At 35.5% G+C, this 14,447-nt stretch overlaps 1 protein-coding gene across 11 annotated transcripts in view; it reads right to left on the bottom strand.

Annotated features, from left to right (window-relative positions):
- The window catches only part of slit2 (slit homolog 2 (Drosophila)), a 164,687-nt gene that overhangs the window by 22,493 nt on the left and 127,747 nt on the right, over positions 1 to 14,447 (bottom strand). For 4 of the 11 annotated variants that reach the window (XM_088636432.1, XM_088636440.1, XM_088636424.1 and 1 more), the window contains 15 exons: positions 14,394 to 14,411; positions 13,199 to 13,349; positions 12,227 to 12,301; positions 10,693 to 10,836; positions 9,605 to 9,748; positions 7,785 to 7,951; positions 6,308 to 6,440; positions 5,087 to 5,155; positions 4,340 to 4,411; positions 4,057 to 4,128; positions 3,493 to 3,564; positions 2,010 to 2,173; positions 1,138 to 1,170; positions 758 to 882; positions 552 to 649 (listed from right to left, as the gene is read on the bottom strand). In XM_088636432.1, the coding sequence (XP_088492558.1) occupies positions 552 to 649; positions 758 to 882; positions 1,138 to 1,170; positions 2,010 to 2,173; positions 3,493 to 3,564; positions 4,057 to 4,128; positions 4,340 to 4,411; positions 5,087 to 5,155; positions 6,308 to 6,440; positions 7,785 to 7,951; positions 9,605 to 9,748; positions 10,693 to 10,836; positions 12,227 to 12,301; positions 13,199 to 13,349; positions 14,394 to 14,411 (1,537 nt within the window). The remainder of the gene's footprint in view (positions 1 to 551; positions 650 to 757; positions 883 to 1,137; positions 1,171 to 2,009; positions 2,174 to 3,492; positions 3,565 to 4,056; positions 4,129 to 4,339; positions 4,412 to 5,086; positions 5,156 to 6,307; positions 6,441 to 7,784; positions 7,952 to 9,604; positions 9,749 to 10,692; positions 10,837 to 12,226; positions 12,302 to 13,198; positions 13,350 to 14,393; positions 14,412 to 14,447) is intronic. The other 7 variants (XM_088636517.1, XM_088636488.1, XM_088636496.1 and 4 more) reach the window with 3 other exon arrangements.

Here is a 14,447-nt window from a genome sequence, read left to right on the forward strand (position 1 = left end):
GAAGGCTGATTATGATAAATATTTGTTGAGGTGTTAAACTATGAATATCAGGAGCCTAGAAGAAAAACTAAAGTCAGTGGAAAAAATGTTCCATGAGAAAACTAAATAATTACTTTATGATTTAAATGACATAATAATGCATTTCTACTGTACCTGTTTACATACCCACAATACATTGCAAAATACTGCATTTGCATAAAAACATCAAAATGTGTAAATGCACTAAATTAATCTCCTATCAGATGTAGTAGCTCCAATCACAATATAAATAATTCAGAGCCTTACGTTTTCAAAATAGAATTTAATTTGAGCTAAAATCTGAATAATTTATTATGCCAGAGAATGTATTTTAAAAACAAAAGCAAAAATTGTGAATGTCAATAATCTTTCCAGTACATTTCTAGTAAGGTGTAGCACATGGACAATAAATCTGGTGTAGACACTGGTGTCCACAGTATGCTATAATGCTACATACAGTAGGTTTTCTAGAGTCTAGACCAGTGGTTCTCAAACTGTGGTACGCGTATATACTGCTTTAGTCTCTTACTTACCAAAAGCCACCCTTCTCGCCCTCCTTCAGGTGACAAGTGCCACCATTTCCACAGGGATTGCTGATGCAGGCATGGATAGGAATGTCACAGTCCTGTCCCTGAGATTAGAGCAAGGGCAAAATGATAGACATCGAAAACGTGAAATATAAACAGAAGCATTTGAAAGTTAAAAATACTTTTTAAATGTCCTAGTAAGGAGAGCATACCTTAAAACCATAGGGACATGTGCACCTGTAGAAGTCAACTGGGTCATTATTACATGTGCCATCATTTCTGCAAGGGTTTGACAGACATGGATTACACTTGGCAAGAATGGTAACATCCACTGGACCTGCAAAAATAAACAGATGTACACAAAGAGATAGATTGAACATTTTTGAAACGTAATGTGAACAAATACTTTTAAAGCAAACTACAGAAGGAATGGTCAGAATAAAGGTAAAGACAAAGTGAAAGTCAAAGACAGATCACTGACTGGCCAACACAATAAGCGATAAGGATCAGGTCATTGTCATGACAAGGATCAAATTTAAGGAAAGTAAGGGTTTTTTTTGGATGACTTTGATTATGCTCTTTGTGGTCTTACCTGGCACCAGGAAACCACATGGTCCTGGAATGGCTAAAGTATGTCAATTGTCAAAAGTCAAAAATGAAATCTTAATGTTAAAGATGTCAAGCAAGATTTTTTTACCAAAACTTTTTAAAAAAAGGTTTTGGTAAAAAGAGAAGAACACGATAAAGTTAAATTATAAGCCTTGTAGTATTTTCAGTTTTCTGGAAAAGCAGAATAGCTGTTTGATTACAAGCAAAGGTACAGCCACCATTTTCTTCTCATTAATAGCAAACACATTACCAATACCATTGAAGCAGTTAACTTTACTAGCTGCTTTGTATCACTTTTTTAAATCAACGTTTTACAGGTTTAAAGATGGAAGTAGTAAATATGACATTAGTGTAGATGGCTTGTCATGTTTTCTCTGTTTTCACTTATTCATCCATTCTTTTTCTAACCACTTCTTCCAATTCAGGGTCACTGGGGAGCCGGAGTCTATCCCAGCAAAGCAACGGGTGTAACAAGGTGGGATATTCTCTGGATGCGATGCCAGTCCATCTCAGGCCACACACTCACACCAGAGCCAATTTTCCCAGAAGCCAGTTAACCTACCAGTATGTCTTTGGACTGTGGGAGGAAACCAGAGCACCCAGAAGAAACCCACATGAACCCCATGTCTGGAATTGGGCCTCAGCACTGCAGTGCTTCACACAAGCCCCAGCACTGTGTGGAAGCAATGCTAACTACTGTGCCACCATGCCACTTATTCATACACCGTGAAAATGATACTCAAAAACTGTACAGTGATACAAAGAGAAATAAAACAAAAACCACCACGTTTAAGGTTATAAACAGTTTGAATATGTGTATTATGTTTGACAGTCATATAAAGAATGCTGAGGTACCTTGACATGTAAACTTCTTGGATGGGGTAGTGAGCAGCAGCTTGTCAGTCATTTCACCAGGCCCAGCACAGCGAGCAATACCTGGTTCCTTGTAGCCTGATTTTACCCATTCCGAAAGCCACTGCATGTTACAGTCACAGTACAAGGGATTGGCACCAAGAGCACTGCAGGAATAAAAAAGCAACACCCAAGATATTCTATACTCTGCATACATAGTGTTTTGGAGTTACTTAGTAACAGCGTAATTAATCTGCTGTGAATCGTTTCTGTGTTTTGTAGCATATGCCATTGCACAGACACTGAGCACCCTGGGGAATTTGGTGGTACTGTTCATTTATAAACATTGAGCTGAGATATGAGCATCAGCATTCCTTTTGAATTAATTACATAGTAATTGTATAAGATTTTCAGATTCATAGACATCCCTACACATATGAACGCTTTTAGGATATGCGAAAAGTAAAACCTATCATCTCTGACAATGCAAGCCATGATCCTAATGATGAATGTTATGATACTAGAGAAAACATACTTTAATCAGAAAAGATATTCAACTTATATCTTGAATGACATACAGCAACATAAAGTGAAATGAAAATGATTACCTACAAGTATTGTTCATCCGGTGTTAAAATGTTTTTAAATATTGTGACTTGCCACATGACTGTACAATTACTTCAATAAAGAAACCTCTATCCTCCAAAACATTTTGCTCTCAGATACACAAACATTATCTTATTTCCTTTCCAGGGTAATTTGTACTGTATCTTATAGTTAGACAAAGTGAATACCAGTAAAATTATTTCACATGTCCAGTAATCTAAATAAAGGTTCTACCTTAGGATAAGGCCTCAAAAGGAGCTTTTTAAAAATACACTTCAAACATTAATCCTGAACTTATATATGTATAAATCATCCATACAAAATGTAAAGAATCTACCGTTTCTCTAAGTGTCTGAATTATTTTCAGAGCCACCTACTGATACAAAATCCTACAAACTTGGAACTGAACATTTTGAATCGTTTGCCATTTCACTTAATTTTAATTAAAAGCAGAATCATATAAGGCACCTTGCTGTTCTGGTGTTAGCAATACTAGTTCCTTTCTTCTCTGATGTAAATGTGACACTTTCTTTCCCTCAGTTCTACACCTGCATTCCTTAGCATAGTGCCTTTAATAACCACATTTATGGAAATACTGGTCACATTCCTCCATAATACAGATGTCGCCACAAGCAAAGACAGATTTTTTTTTTCATGTTGAAACCACCATCCCTTTCTATCTGCCAATTCCAATTACTTTTGGAAAGGTAATGTACATTGAAGTTTTAATAGCCTAAATCACTAGCAACACCCTGTCTGTCTAGATGTGTTTTAGGAAATGTGCCCTAAGCCAAGAAGTCCCATTTGGAAAAATACATCCAGCTGTCAAAATAACCTTCACGTTTTCCTTCCTAAATCCTTGAAAGTACACCAGACTTACAGATGTGACAGTGAGGAGAGATCATGGAAGGCCCCCTCTGGAATAATGGCAATATCGTTGCCATGAAGAGACCTACAAAGACAATGCAACACAACAAAAAGCAGATCGCAGGTGACTTGAGTTCTCCTTTACAAGAAGAAACCACAGTATCACTCACCAACTAACAACTGAGTATAACATTTCCTGTTTCAAGCACCAAGCAATAAAAGGACAGATTAAGAGGTTATGCTGAAAGGCTAAGATAAACTATCTGCTGAATTCCATCTGCATGATGAAATATATGAACAACATACAGTACACGTACAGTACATACAAACTGAAAGGGGTGCTATTCCATTTGACAGCTAAATTTTATGAAATCTATAAATATTTGTACTGAGTATGAAACATTTCTTTAGTGTCTTTGGGAAAACATATCAGATTTCTTTGTTTCGGTGTATTTACCTAAAACTTGTAATTCTTGTATTTCAAAATGTTCAGTACAAAAAGTGAACAAGTATGTTTTGTTAACTGTAGAAGTAAAGCAACCTATAAATACTCCCTAAACACGTTGCTTATACTCACAATAACCGTAGAGTCTTCAAGCCATCGAAAGCTTTGATAGGTATACATCTTAGTCGGTTGTAGCTTAAAATTCTGTGGTAAAAAATGAAGAGTACTAATTAGTTACAAAAATATGTTTATCTTAGTTCTGCTGTCAATATTACAGTTATTTATTATGATGAATTATTCACAAATGTGACTCAAAATAATATTATCTGCCACAAGAGAAGCATTTATTTATCTAAAGGTAAAGACATAAGCAGCTATCACTCTAGAGGCCAAAGAGATGAAAACCCAGACTTACAGAGTCAGCAGTTCAGTCATGTTGCTGAAGCTCTGGTTTGACAAAGTGCTGATCTGGTTGTTACTTAAATCACTGAAATGAAAATAATTTAATCAAAATAAAAAACTAAAATGTTAACATAGAAAATATTTGTTGGAGTCAACATTAAAAGTTTGCCTTTAAACTAATTACAAAGCAGTGTTTTTCTACTATTTGTATAATTACAAATAAGCACTGAGGAGTAAGCACTTAGTTCAGCACTAAAACATACTCAGCTTTTTATTTGAGATATGTATTTTTATTTGAAATATGTCTTTTCCATGAGGCTACTCAGGTAACATCAATGTGAGGGCTAAGTGACAATTTAATAACCTACATTTCATGCAGACAACATGTATCAAAATAAAAATAATTACACTATGATATAAAAATTTGGAAGTTAAAAGATGGGTAAAACACCTTGTGCCGTACAATTTCACAGCTCAAAAAGGTTTATTTCTATTGCAAAGGATGTAATTTATAACTGAGGGGGACTCTGTTGTCTGACCTCTATCAAATTAATCACATAAATCACAGCGCGATTTTCTCCTCATCATTTTAATGAAAGCCACCCACTCTTGTTTTGATTTTTTTTTATAGTTAAATAATTTAACAAAAATATTTTTCATTACTTGCTTCAAGACATTTCCAGTGCCATGCAAAATTATTTTTATTGATCATTTTTGCGTGTAATGAATTAGAGCTTAATTCATAATGAAAACCACCTACATGAGTGTTAAATGCTTGAAATTAGAGAGCTCTCTTGGAACTTGAGTGAACTGGTTTCCATCCAGATAGCTATCCAAAAAAAGAGAAAATCAGGTTATTTCCACTATTAAAAAAATCTGTATTTCAGATCTTATGAATTAATAGTATACTATTTCATATACAGCCCTAAAGCCTATATAGTCATTATAAGTAATACAGGTATCACTTTACTACATTAATGGGCACTTTGTAGGTTTTTGTTACAATATCTTCACATTTTTCAAACAGAAATAACTGCTGGTTTTGATTCTAGGAGAAATTATATTCTGTTCTCTGTGCCCAGACATCCACTGTACTGTACATGCCCATAAAACATGTTGTACATATTTCTCTGAAGAACTCTGTGGTACTTTATTGTGAGGAACGCAATAATAAACACTAACTGATTGATAATGATTCTCTTGCACAGATTCAGTGGTTCAGAAACAAAACTCTGGATAAGAGATCCACTTCATGGACAACAATATAAATATGCACCTCAAAAAAAGATTAAACACTCACATCATCTAAACAAGAAATCTATAAATAATTTTACAATTCCAAACAAATCCCTCTCATAATGATTTCCCCGTTGAAGTATGATGATTGAATACTGCAGCTGGGTGATGCAATCTATACTTGTAGGCATAAATGAAATATTAAAATTGGCAGAAGACATTTACTGTTGTAGTACATTAGATGATGCAACCCTTCTCTGAAAGTTAACCTATAAGCTAATGAAAAAAATTATATGAAGATTAATTTTTAAAGGCTTATTTTAAATGTATGAAGAAGTATATCTTCCGGAAGCCCATTATATTCAATTTTATGGGCTCAGACATACTTTGAAACTGAATTTTCATACAGATAATCAGACTGCTTTATATATAGCAATAATGGAATGTCTTTCGCTGTCTTGAGATGAAACCTAAAAAAAGCATTTTTTACAATATTAGACACTGAACGGCTTTGAGACGATTGACCAGTGCAGGTGCTGTCTTTGAGTCTATTTTTCCATAAAAAACATACTACTATTCACTTTATGCAATCTATTTTTTTAATTGTATGTCTGAATTCCTTCTTGAAATCTCACATATTTGAAAAAAAAATACAACGCTCTCATGAGACTGGTTGGAAAACTGTAATCTGTTTTCTGCTCTGTTCCTTGCTGGGGATAATGAGGTGGCCTTTAGAATGACTCACAGTTCTGTCACTTCTTTGGGGAGGGCCTTTGGCAGAGCTTTCAATCCTTTGTTGCTGCATCGGACTACAGTGTCTAAACAGGTACATTCAGCCGGACAGCGAGCGAGTGGGGAGCAACTGTTATCATCATTGCCTGTTGGTAGAAAAGACATTTGCTGTGATTAAAACATAACCTTCATCTTACAAAAGGTGTTTTTTAGTATGCACTGCATTTACTGTATTTTACTACCCTAGCAAAGTTCTGCCCGAACTTTGTGTTTCAAAAGCAGCCATAGACATGATAATAGCAAATAAACTTTAACTCTTATCTACTATGTGGTCACTGAGTTTAATAAACTAATTATCTGCCTCATGTTACCTCACGTTAAGTCTTTTGAAAAAAAGTGAAGACCAAAATGTCATGCTCCATTTTTACGTCAGACAGAAAGCTCAGATAATCCATGCAACTGCATCCTTTGATTTATCATTGATTTTCCTGGCTCAGCAGCTACAGCTAATAGGTTATTTATGCAGGATAAGCAATTCCTATTATATAAAATAAATATAGATCACAAGCTCATCCAAATCATCCAAGAAGTTGAGCAAATAATAATACATTGGATTATTAATTTTGTGGCAAATAGACAACACCTCTAATTAATTAATTGTTTGATGTAGTTGCAATGATATCATGAACTCTGAAGTAACAAATAAGACCAAAGGTACCTCTTTGTCAAAGCTGATTTCTCTGAGAAAAGTGATGTATCAGCATTAAGTAAGGGAAAAAATGAGTACGTTGGTAATTGTGGTAAATACAAATGTCAAAAAAGTAAACATGTCTTTGTTTTAAATTTAGAATTGCCCAGTATTTTTGCTATACCTTAACACCTTGGAGTAGCCAGTGTTTCTGATGTCTCCCAGCTGTGAACTTTGTGACTGCACACAGGGGAAACTGAGGAAGTGGAGGCAGACTCCGTTTACCCACACACTTTTGAGCCTCTTGCCTTTAACATATCACAGGCCACACAACTCTAATTAGAGGGCTTGCATAGCAGACTGATGAATGCAGGAGAAGGAACCCCTCACTGACAGCACCGTAAGGATACAAGTGCTCAGGAGTGTTGTTGAGCACCAAGAGAGTTCCGATCGACTAATCCCACTCTACCCTTGGCAGCTTCCAGCCAAATGTGCTGGGAATCCCAGTCATAGTCAGCTAGTGACATGATCCAGACTTACACCCATGATTACAGGAATAAACCTGAGCTCAGGCAAATGTCATTTTGCCACCGAGGAGGCCCTGTGATCACACCTTTATCAGCTACCACACCTGTCCTGTTTTTGCAGCAAAGTAGATATCAATTTGGCTAATCAAATTATTTCCATTTGAATTGTTTTTCACTGATGCTATATGCAATATATATATATAATATATACTATACAGTACATACTTTATAGCATATGCAATTAATATACAGGCTATATGAAATTAAATAGTTACCATCATCACAAGTGAAGTCCTGAATGGCAACATCCTGGATGGGAATCTCCTTCAGGAAGTAGGGGTTCTGGCACCTGGGATTCCCTGTGACAATTCTCTTCTTCCTCAGCCACTCCCCAAGCCAGGCTAGGTGGCAATTGCAGTTGAAGGGATTCGCAAGTAGATTCCTAATAGGGGGGAAAGAATGTTGCCTCTGCTGTAGCATCACCTTTCTCTTAGGAATTAACTGGTCTTCTCAATTAATTCCTCAGGTATTTAAATTGCTAAAGACTTTTTCGCTCAGTAAGGGAATTATATAGTGTGACTGAGAGGTAGACCCAATGTCCAATCCAGTGTTGACCAAAGTAATATCCATGGTTCAATGTCATGCTTAGAAAACAAGGAAGATCTATTTTATATTTTATATGGACATTATTATTTACTTTGTGTTGAATAAAAATAACGTAATTCATTTATATTGTGTTTTTAATCCTAAAGGATCCCAAAGCACTTTCCATATCGGAAGGTCACCATCTACTGCAGGAGTGTAGTACCCACTGTGAAGCAACCATTTTGTGCCAGCAGTCCCACAATAAATTTAATCCTGGGACACATTACACTCAAATACGAGACAAATAGAATACAAGATTTCTCTAGTACAAATAAATCTAAAAACAGTATTAGTCTGATTTTTAAAGATGATCATGGTATTTTTTAATAACTTTCTTAGGAATAGCTTTCCATGTAAAGCTTTTTTATTCTGAACAGCTGCCAAGTCAAATAACCCACATTTCAGCACCTTCTGCTTGTTCATGGACCACTCTTTTTACTAAAATAAATTTCAGACTGTTTCAGTGGTGACTCCTACATGTGCAGGAATCCTTTTTGCAGTTACACTGAAGGATCAGCTCAAGGCTGCTGAAAAAGAAATTGTTTTTGTACAGCTGAGTTAGGGGACATATGCCATTTGCAACTAATTGAAACTGTCAGTATTTCTGACCTGATGTCAAGCTACAGTTTACATATAATAAAATCACTTACTATCTGGATGAATAGCGTTCGTTTTTAGAGCAGGATTTTTGCTCAAACACAACTATTTCATTTAGCTGTCATTGTAAAGTCTCCTCATAGTTCTGGAGAATGTCACCTATCTAATCTGACAGCTATGTTGATTACATACAAGATAAAAAAAACAGAATTTACTGACATGACAACTCAGCCGCCTGTTTCTGAAAATGTCATTATTTATTAACATGCATTAAACAAAGAAAATCTTATCTAAGCTGAAAATATAATCCATATCATGTGATTTAAATTCCTCATTTATTATGAAAACAATTACTCACAAATGTGTTTTAATAAACCAATATCACGGGCCAAGTATAAAAATAACACAGCAATTTATATTTATAGCATGTAATATGAGATCTCTTAACACATAGCAAATTGCAATTGGACAAGCAATTTCTTAGATATAAATCCAATAGCCCATCTGCACTGGGGTCAGATCCCTTAAAAATATAGGTCACCGTGATTCAAGGTAAAGCCACCCATTATTTCAGTCAATAGCTTCAAAGCTACACCCTTTCATAAATACCACTGGGTGTCAATAGAAAAAGAAGAAGGTTTTTTTAAACAGGTGCAGACATTTTAAACTTTTCAAGGTCTTCCATGAAAAACAAAGTCCGCCTATTTTTTTGTAACTGCAAGAAACAGCCACACAACAAGTATTTAGTAAAAAAAAACACTTTTACACACACCCATTCATTGGTGACTCTTTATGCACCCAAGGCTGTAAGATTAATTTTGCACTGGTCATGTCACTTCTTATTATGACTTACAAAGTTGATAGGGAGTGGAGTGTATCAAAGGAACCAGGTGCCATGGTGGTGATCTGATTGTCATAGAGGGAGAGCAGTCTCACAGAGCTCAGTCCAGTGAAGCTGTTATTGCCCACACAGCTAATCCGATTGCTTCTTAGCATCCTGCAGATGGAAAGTTAATTAATTCAATATAATTAAAAAACGCTCATAGTTTAGAGGATAAAGATAGGACAAACTGCCATTATTTTCTTCATAAAGTAACTTTGTTATTATTATTCCCATTGCATAGAATTTACAGCTAATCTTTCAGGTTTTATGAGCTTAAACTCCCATGTAAAAAGGCAAATATAAAATTATTATATTTTATTTAAAGAAAGGACATATGCAAAGATTCAACTGATGCCTAATGGCATCTAGTCATATTTTATTTTTGGTCACAGTAGCTGATACGTTATAACTAATAATTTAAAGATCTTCTACTCTGGAAATAATGTTAATTTTAAATTATTTTTAAGAGGTTTTGTTTTCAATATTAATATTTTTTCATCACATTTTGGCTAAAAAAATTGACATTATCATTAATTATTTCTTCAGATTTCTAACTTTAATAACCTCTAACTCTTCTAACTTTAGGTTCCTCCTAAGTTTATTTATTAGAGACTGAACATCTTAATTTTTAAACAAAACTAAACAATTGTGGACAATTTTGTACAGGAAACCAGCTAGCAGTTTGCATTTGCATAGAAACCACAGGGTTAATGCACAGCTCAAAGTTAGTGATAGTTAAAGCTGCTGTTTAGGGAATTAAAACAAATCCCCTAAGTCTGCCTTACAAGCATTCGCTTCTAGGAGTTCAATGATATTAATGTGTGAAGTCATTGCAACACAAATATGCAAACTTCGACCCTATCTTTCTTTTAAATAGAACATGAATCCACGTTCTAATGGTCAGCTCTTTATTGATTTATAGCACTGACATTTAATGTCATGCAAACACAGAGTATAATCTTAAACTGCTACTACTTAAATTTTACATAAAAAGAACATAAAAGACCAGTGAAACAAGGCTTGTCATATAGTTTCTTCCACACTGACTTGGTACTCACAGAGTTCTCAGCCCACTGAGTCCTTTCAGCATTCGGAAATGCACATTTTCCAGTCGGTTGCTGGTCAGAATGAGCTCATTGACACCAGCAGCACCCTCAAAAGCTCCTTCCTCAATATCTGTGATCTTATTATTGCTCAAGTTTCTGAAAATAAAACATGCAAATATTGCAGACATTAGTCCGCCTTCCTTTCTTTGTCCTTTTTCTTCATTTTCTTTTGAGATTTGTGGACCTGTGTACAGTATGTTAATGCTAATATAGTTGAATCTGTGTGTTTGCACATTTCTATCCTGTACAGCATTTTTGTAAAAAAAAATAGAATTAAGAAACAGAATTAAGGGAGGAGGGTTTGTTTTGTTCTCCTTTTTGATAGCTGGTTTGGCTAGTTAATAAAACAAATAAAAATATCAAAAAGAAACTGAATGAAAAAAGACATGAGACCCGTATTCAAAACAGTTTGGCGCTTTAATACTTATTGCTTGGGTTATATAGTTCCTTCTGAGATTGCCTGACACATATTTCATGTGTATTACTTTTTCAGCATCCAAGATATCGATCATATTGTCCAGTAAAATGTTTGCTGTAAATATATTGTATGTATTAACGAAAGCCTAGATTTTTTAAATCATATATTTCTATTAGTACATTGGACAGGTATGTATTAAAACAGTACTGGGTGGCAAAAAACATTGTTATAATCTTTTAACACAAAAATCCTTTGTGTCAAAAAAATTAAAAGCAAAAATTAAATATATTTCATGCTCTAACCCATAATATCCAGTTTCTTGTTCATCTTCACTGAAAATGTTTATTAGGAGTAGTGATTGAAAATAAAATCATAGTAAAAGAAACACACAAGGACCAAATATTTTAAATCCTAACGTTTCTCAAAATATCAAAGGCTCTAATGCTGATAATATTTACTGCAGTCCTTTCATGTTTTAAGTGGCTTTCATGTTTTAAACATAGGTTTTAGGTGCAGCATCCTTCAGGATATTACAGGTAGAAATGTTTTTATACAGACAGGCAACCAAATCAATGTTTCCAACCATTTCATTTTATTTCTTTAACAAAAAATCATAATAACAATATCAGATCCATGTGTTATTTTGCTGAAGAAGGCAGAACCACATGGTCTAGGGCCTAGTGGTGGACATTACAGGACACTACCAAAATTGCTTTTGAATTGCCTGAACTAGTGGATCCCTGCTGTGCTAGCACAATAGACCAGCTGTCCCGACACTAGGCTGAGATGCCAGTGCATCTGAGGCATAAGGAACTGCTTCTACCACAGGCTGCAGTGTGATCTGCCACTTTTGGTCTGCTTCACTGCCTGGGCCAAATGCTCGTCACAGTTCATTGAATTGATTACACGCTACACTAAATTACTTCTTTCACGTATTCCAGATAATAAAGTTGCAATGTTGTGGGGAGGGGGGCACAACATTGGAGAACACGCGTTTTTGTGTGTTGTCAGGTTGAGAGAAATTCAGAGAGGAAGAGAGTTCAGAGGAAATTCTCGAATCGCACTTACATTTTGCGGAGCTGAGGGAGTTTCTTGAAAATCCCAGATGCTTCAAGAACTGTGAACTCATTGTTGTTCAGACGTCTGGATGAAAAGAAGATGAGAGAATACATTCACAGGCTCAATCGACATGCGTTTCACAGTAATGGGTTATCTTGCATTCAATGAAACTGATGCCCCTAGAACTTCAAACACCCCATGGTCTATAACTTCAAACACAAAAAATGTTCTAACATGCAAAACACAAAAGATCTTTGTCAAAGTTTGTTGATGTTGTGATATGATGATCCAAATAATTGTTTTGTATAGTAGTGCAATTCTTTACTATTTCGAATTTACCAAAAAAACATTTTATATTTGGAAAAAGTGCTTTCTTCATAAGATGTGAATTATAGCAGAAATTATTTAAATCCCACTCTTGTCACTACATTATTCATAACTTGTAGATCTTTAATGCTCAGAGTACCAAAGTCTAAATACATCATAAATAAAAATACTGAATGAGAACTTCATGTTTATTTACTTCTTACTCAGCAAAAAGCCATTTTAAAATATGCTTTCTAGGAATTAAGTAAATACTCTTTATGCACACACGTTGTTGATCCCTATCATCTTCAGAATGTTTCTGCAATGTTTAATAGTAGTTGATCATATGGAACGTTTGCTGTGAACAGTCTAGAGCACAATGCCATAAAAGCATTTGCAAATTTGAGTAGTCTCCCTAATGTAAATATGACACGCATTCCACTTAATTCATTTTCAGTTGAAGATAACCTGGTGCTTCATATACAAAGTTATTGCTTAGCATATCATTCATCAGATACTGTAGAGATGACACAGAATCATTCATCCTTGTCTTAAAGTACACCTGAATACCCTGATGAGCCAAAAGTAAACATCCATGTCTCTCCACAACTGGTTCCAAGCAAACATTAGAGGGATTTAATAAATGAAATGTAATCTACTGTCATTTGCACTTACAGCTCAGCCGTGTACTGAGGAATGTGTTCTGGAATTTTGGTGAGTTTTTGATTGGAACAGTCCACAGTGGTTCCCTCACATCTGCATTTCTCGGGACACGCAAGGTCTGCAAAGCAATCACCTCCAAGCTTGGATCTGTAATCCTCGGTACCTACAGAATATTAAATATCGACATTGCTTCTTACTATTACACCGACATAAGATGAGGCACTCTGGTAACAGGAGAGGCAGCTGGGTTTAAGTCTGACAAGACACAGGTAAGGGAAGTGAATGGGGTATTCAGTCTCCAGATGTCAAAACATACTAGAACAGAGGAAACTCGGTTATCACCATAACAACAGACAGGCATTGGGGTTTAAAGGCCTGTCAAACATTCTACAAGCCTTGAAATGTATTTAGAAGAAAAGAGAAAGTATGTAGTTTAAATGAGTAGGTAGCATTATCGAGACGCCTTCTCGTGGTTGAATCCTCTTTTTCAGCACTACTTTACAAACTGATTAAAGCAGGAATATAAAATTTGGTTCCTTTGTTATTTGCATTCAAACGACTTCAGTTCAAAGTATGGAATATATGATGCTGTTATATTAACAACAAATCCATGCTACACTTTTTTTCAGGTCACGTATAGAATCGCACACGTCTAATGTAAATCTCAGCTGTCTCGTCAGCCACTGACAAAAAAAGGCTGTCTCTTGTAGCCTGTCATGCTGTAGAACGCTGCAAGACGTTCCATGGTGCTTGACAGAACCATGTTTTACACATACCTCGCAACCACATGGTTAGATCAAGCACAAAGGAAAACCCTGCTGAATTTTCTCCACTAGGCAAGGGGGAAGAGAACAGGAGCAGCACAGGAGGGAGAGGAGTGGGTGACAGCCAGTTTGAGAGGGCAGGTTTAGCAGTGGCTAGAAAATTACAGCAGTTCTGTAGTCAACAGAGATGAGTCTTGCACTAGTCAGGAATGGAACAGCTTTCATTTTGCCTGTACCCTGTAAGCTGGAAGAGATCACAGAGCTACACATGGCGACCTATTCATATTTTTATTAAAACTCAGGTTAAAGGTTTCAACTATACGTTTGTCACAACATTTTTTTTGTTGTTTTTTTTTACAGGAAACAGATAAAGGATAGAACAATAGGATCACGTATATCATGTCAGGAGATGTGTTTGGGTTTGGGTTTGGGATTTTACTTACAGCCGAAATGATGAACTCCTGGAAATTTAAAGAGAGCCAGGAGGGAAGAAAGAC

Source organism: Lepisosteus platostomus, chromosome 1, assembly GCF_059453375.1.
Source record: "Lepisosteus platostomus isolate fLepPlt1 chromosome 1, fLepPlt1.hap1, whole genome shotgun sequence".
NCBI lineage: Eukaryota > Metazoa > Chordata > Actinopteri > Semionotiformes > Lepisosteidae > Lepisosteus > Lepisosteus platostomus.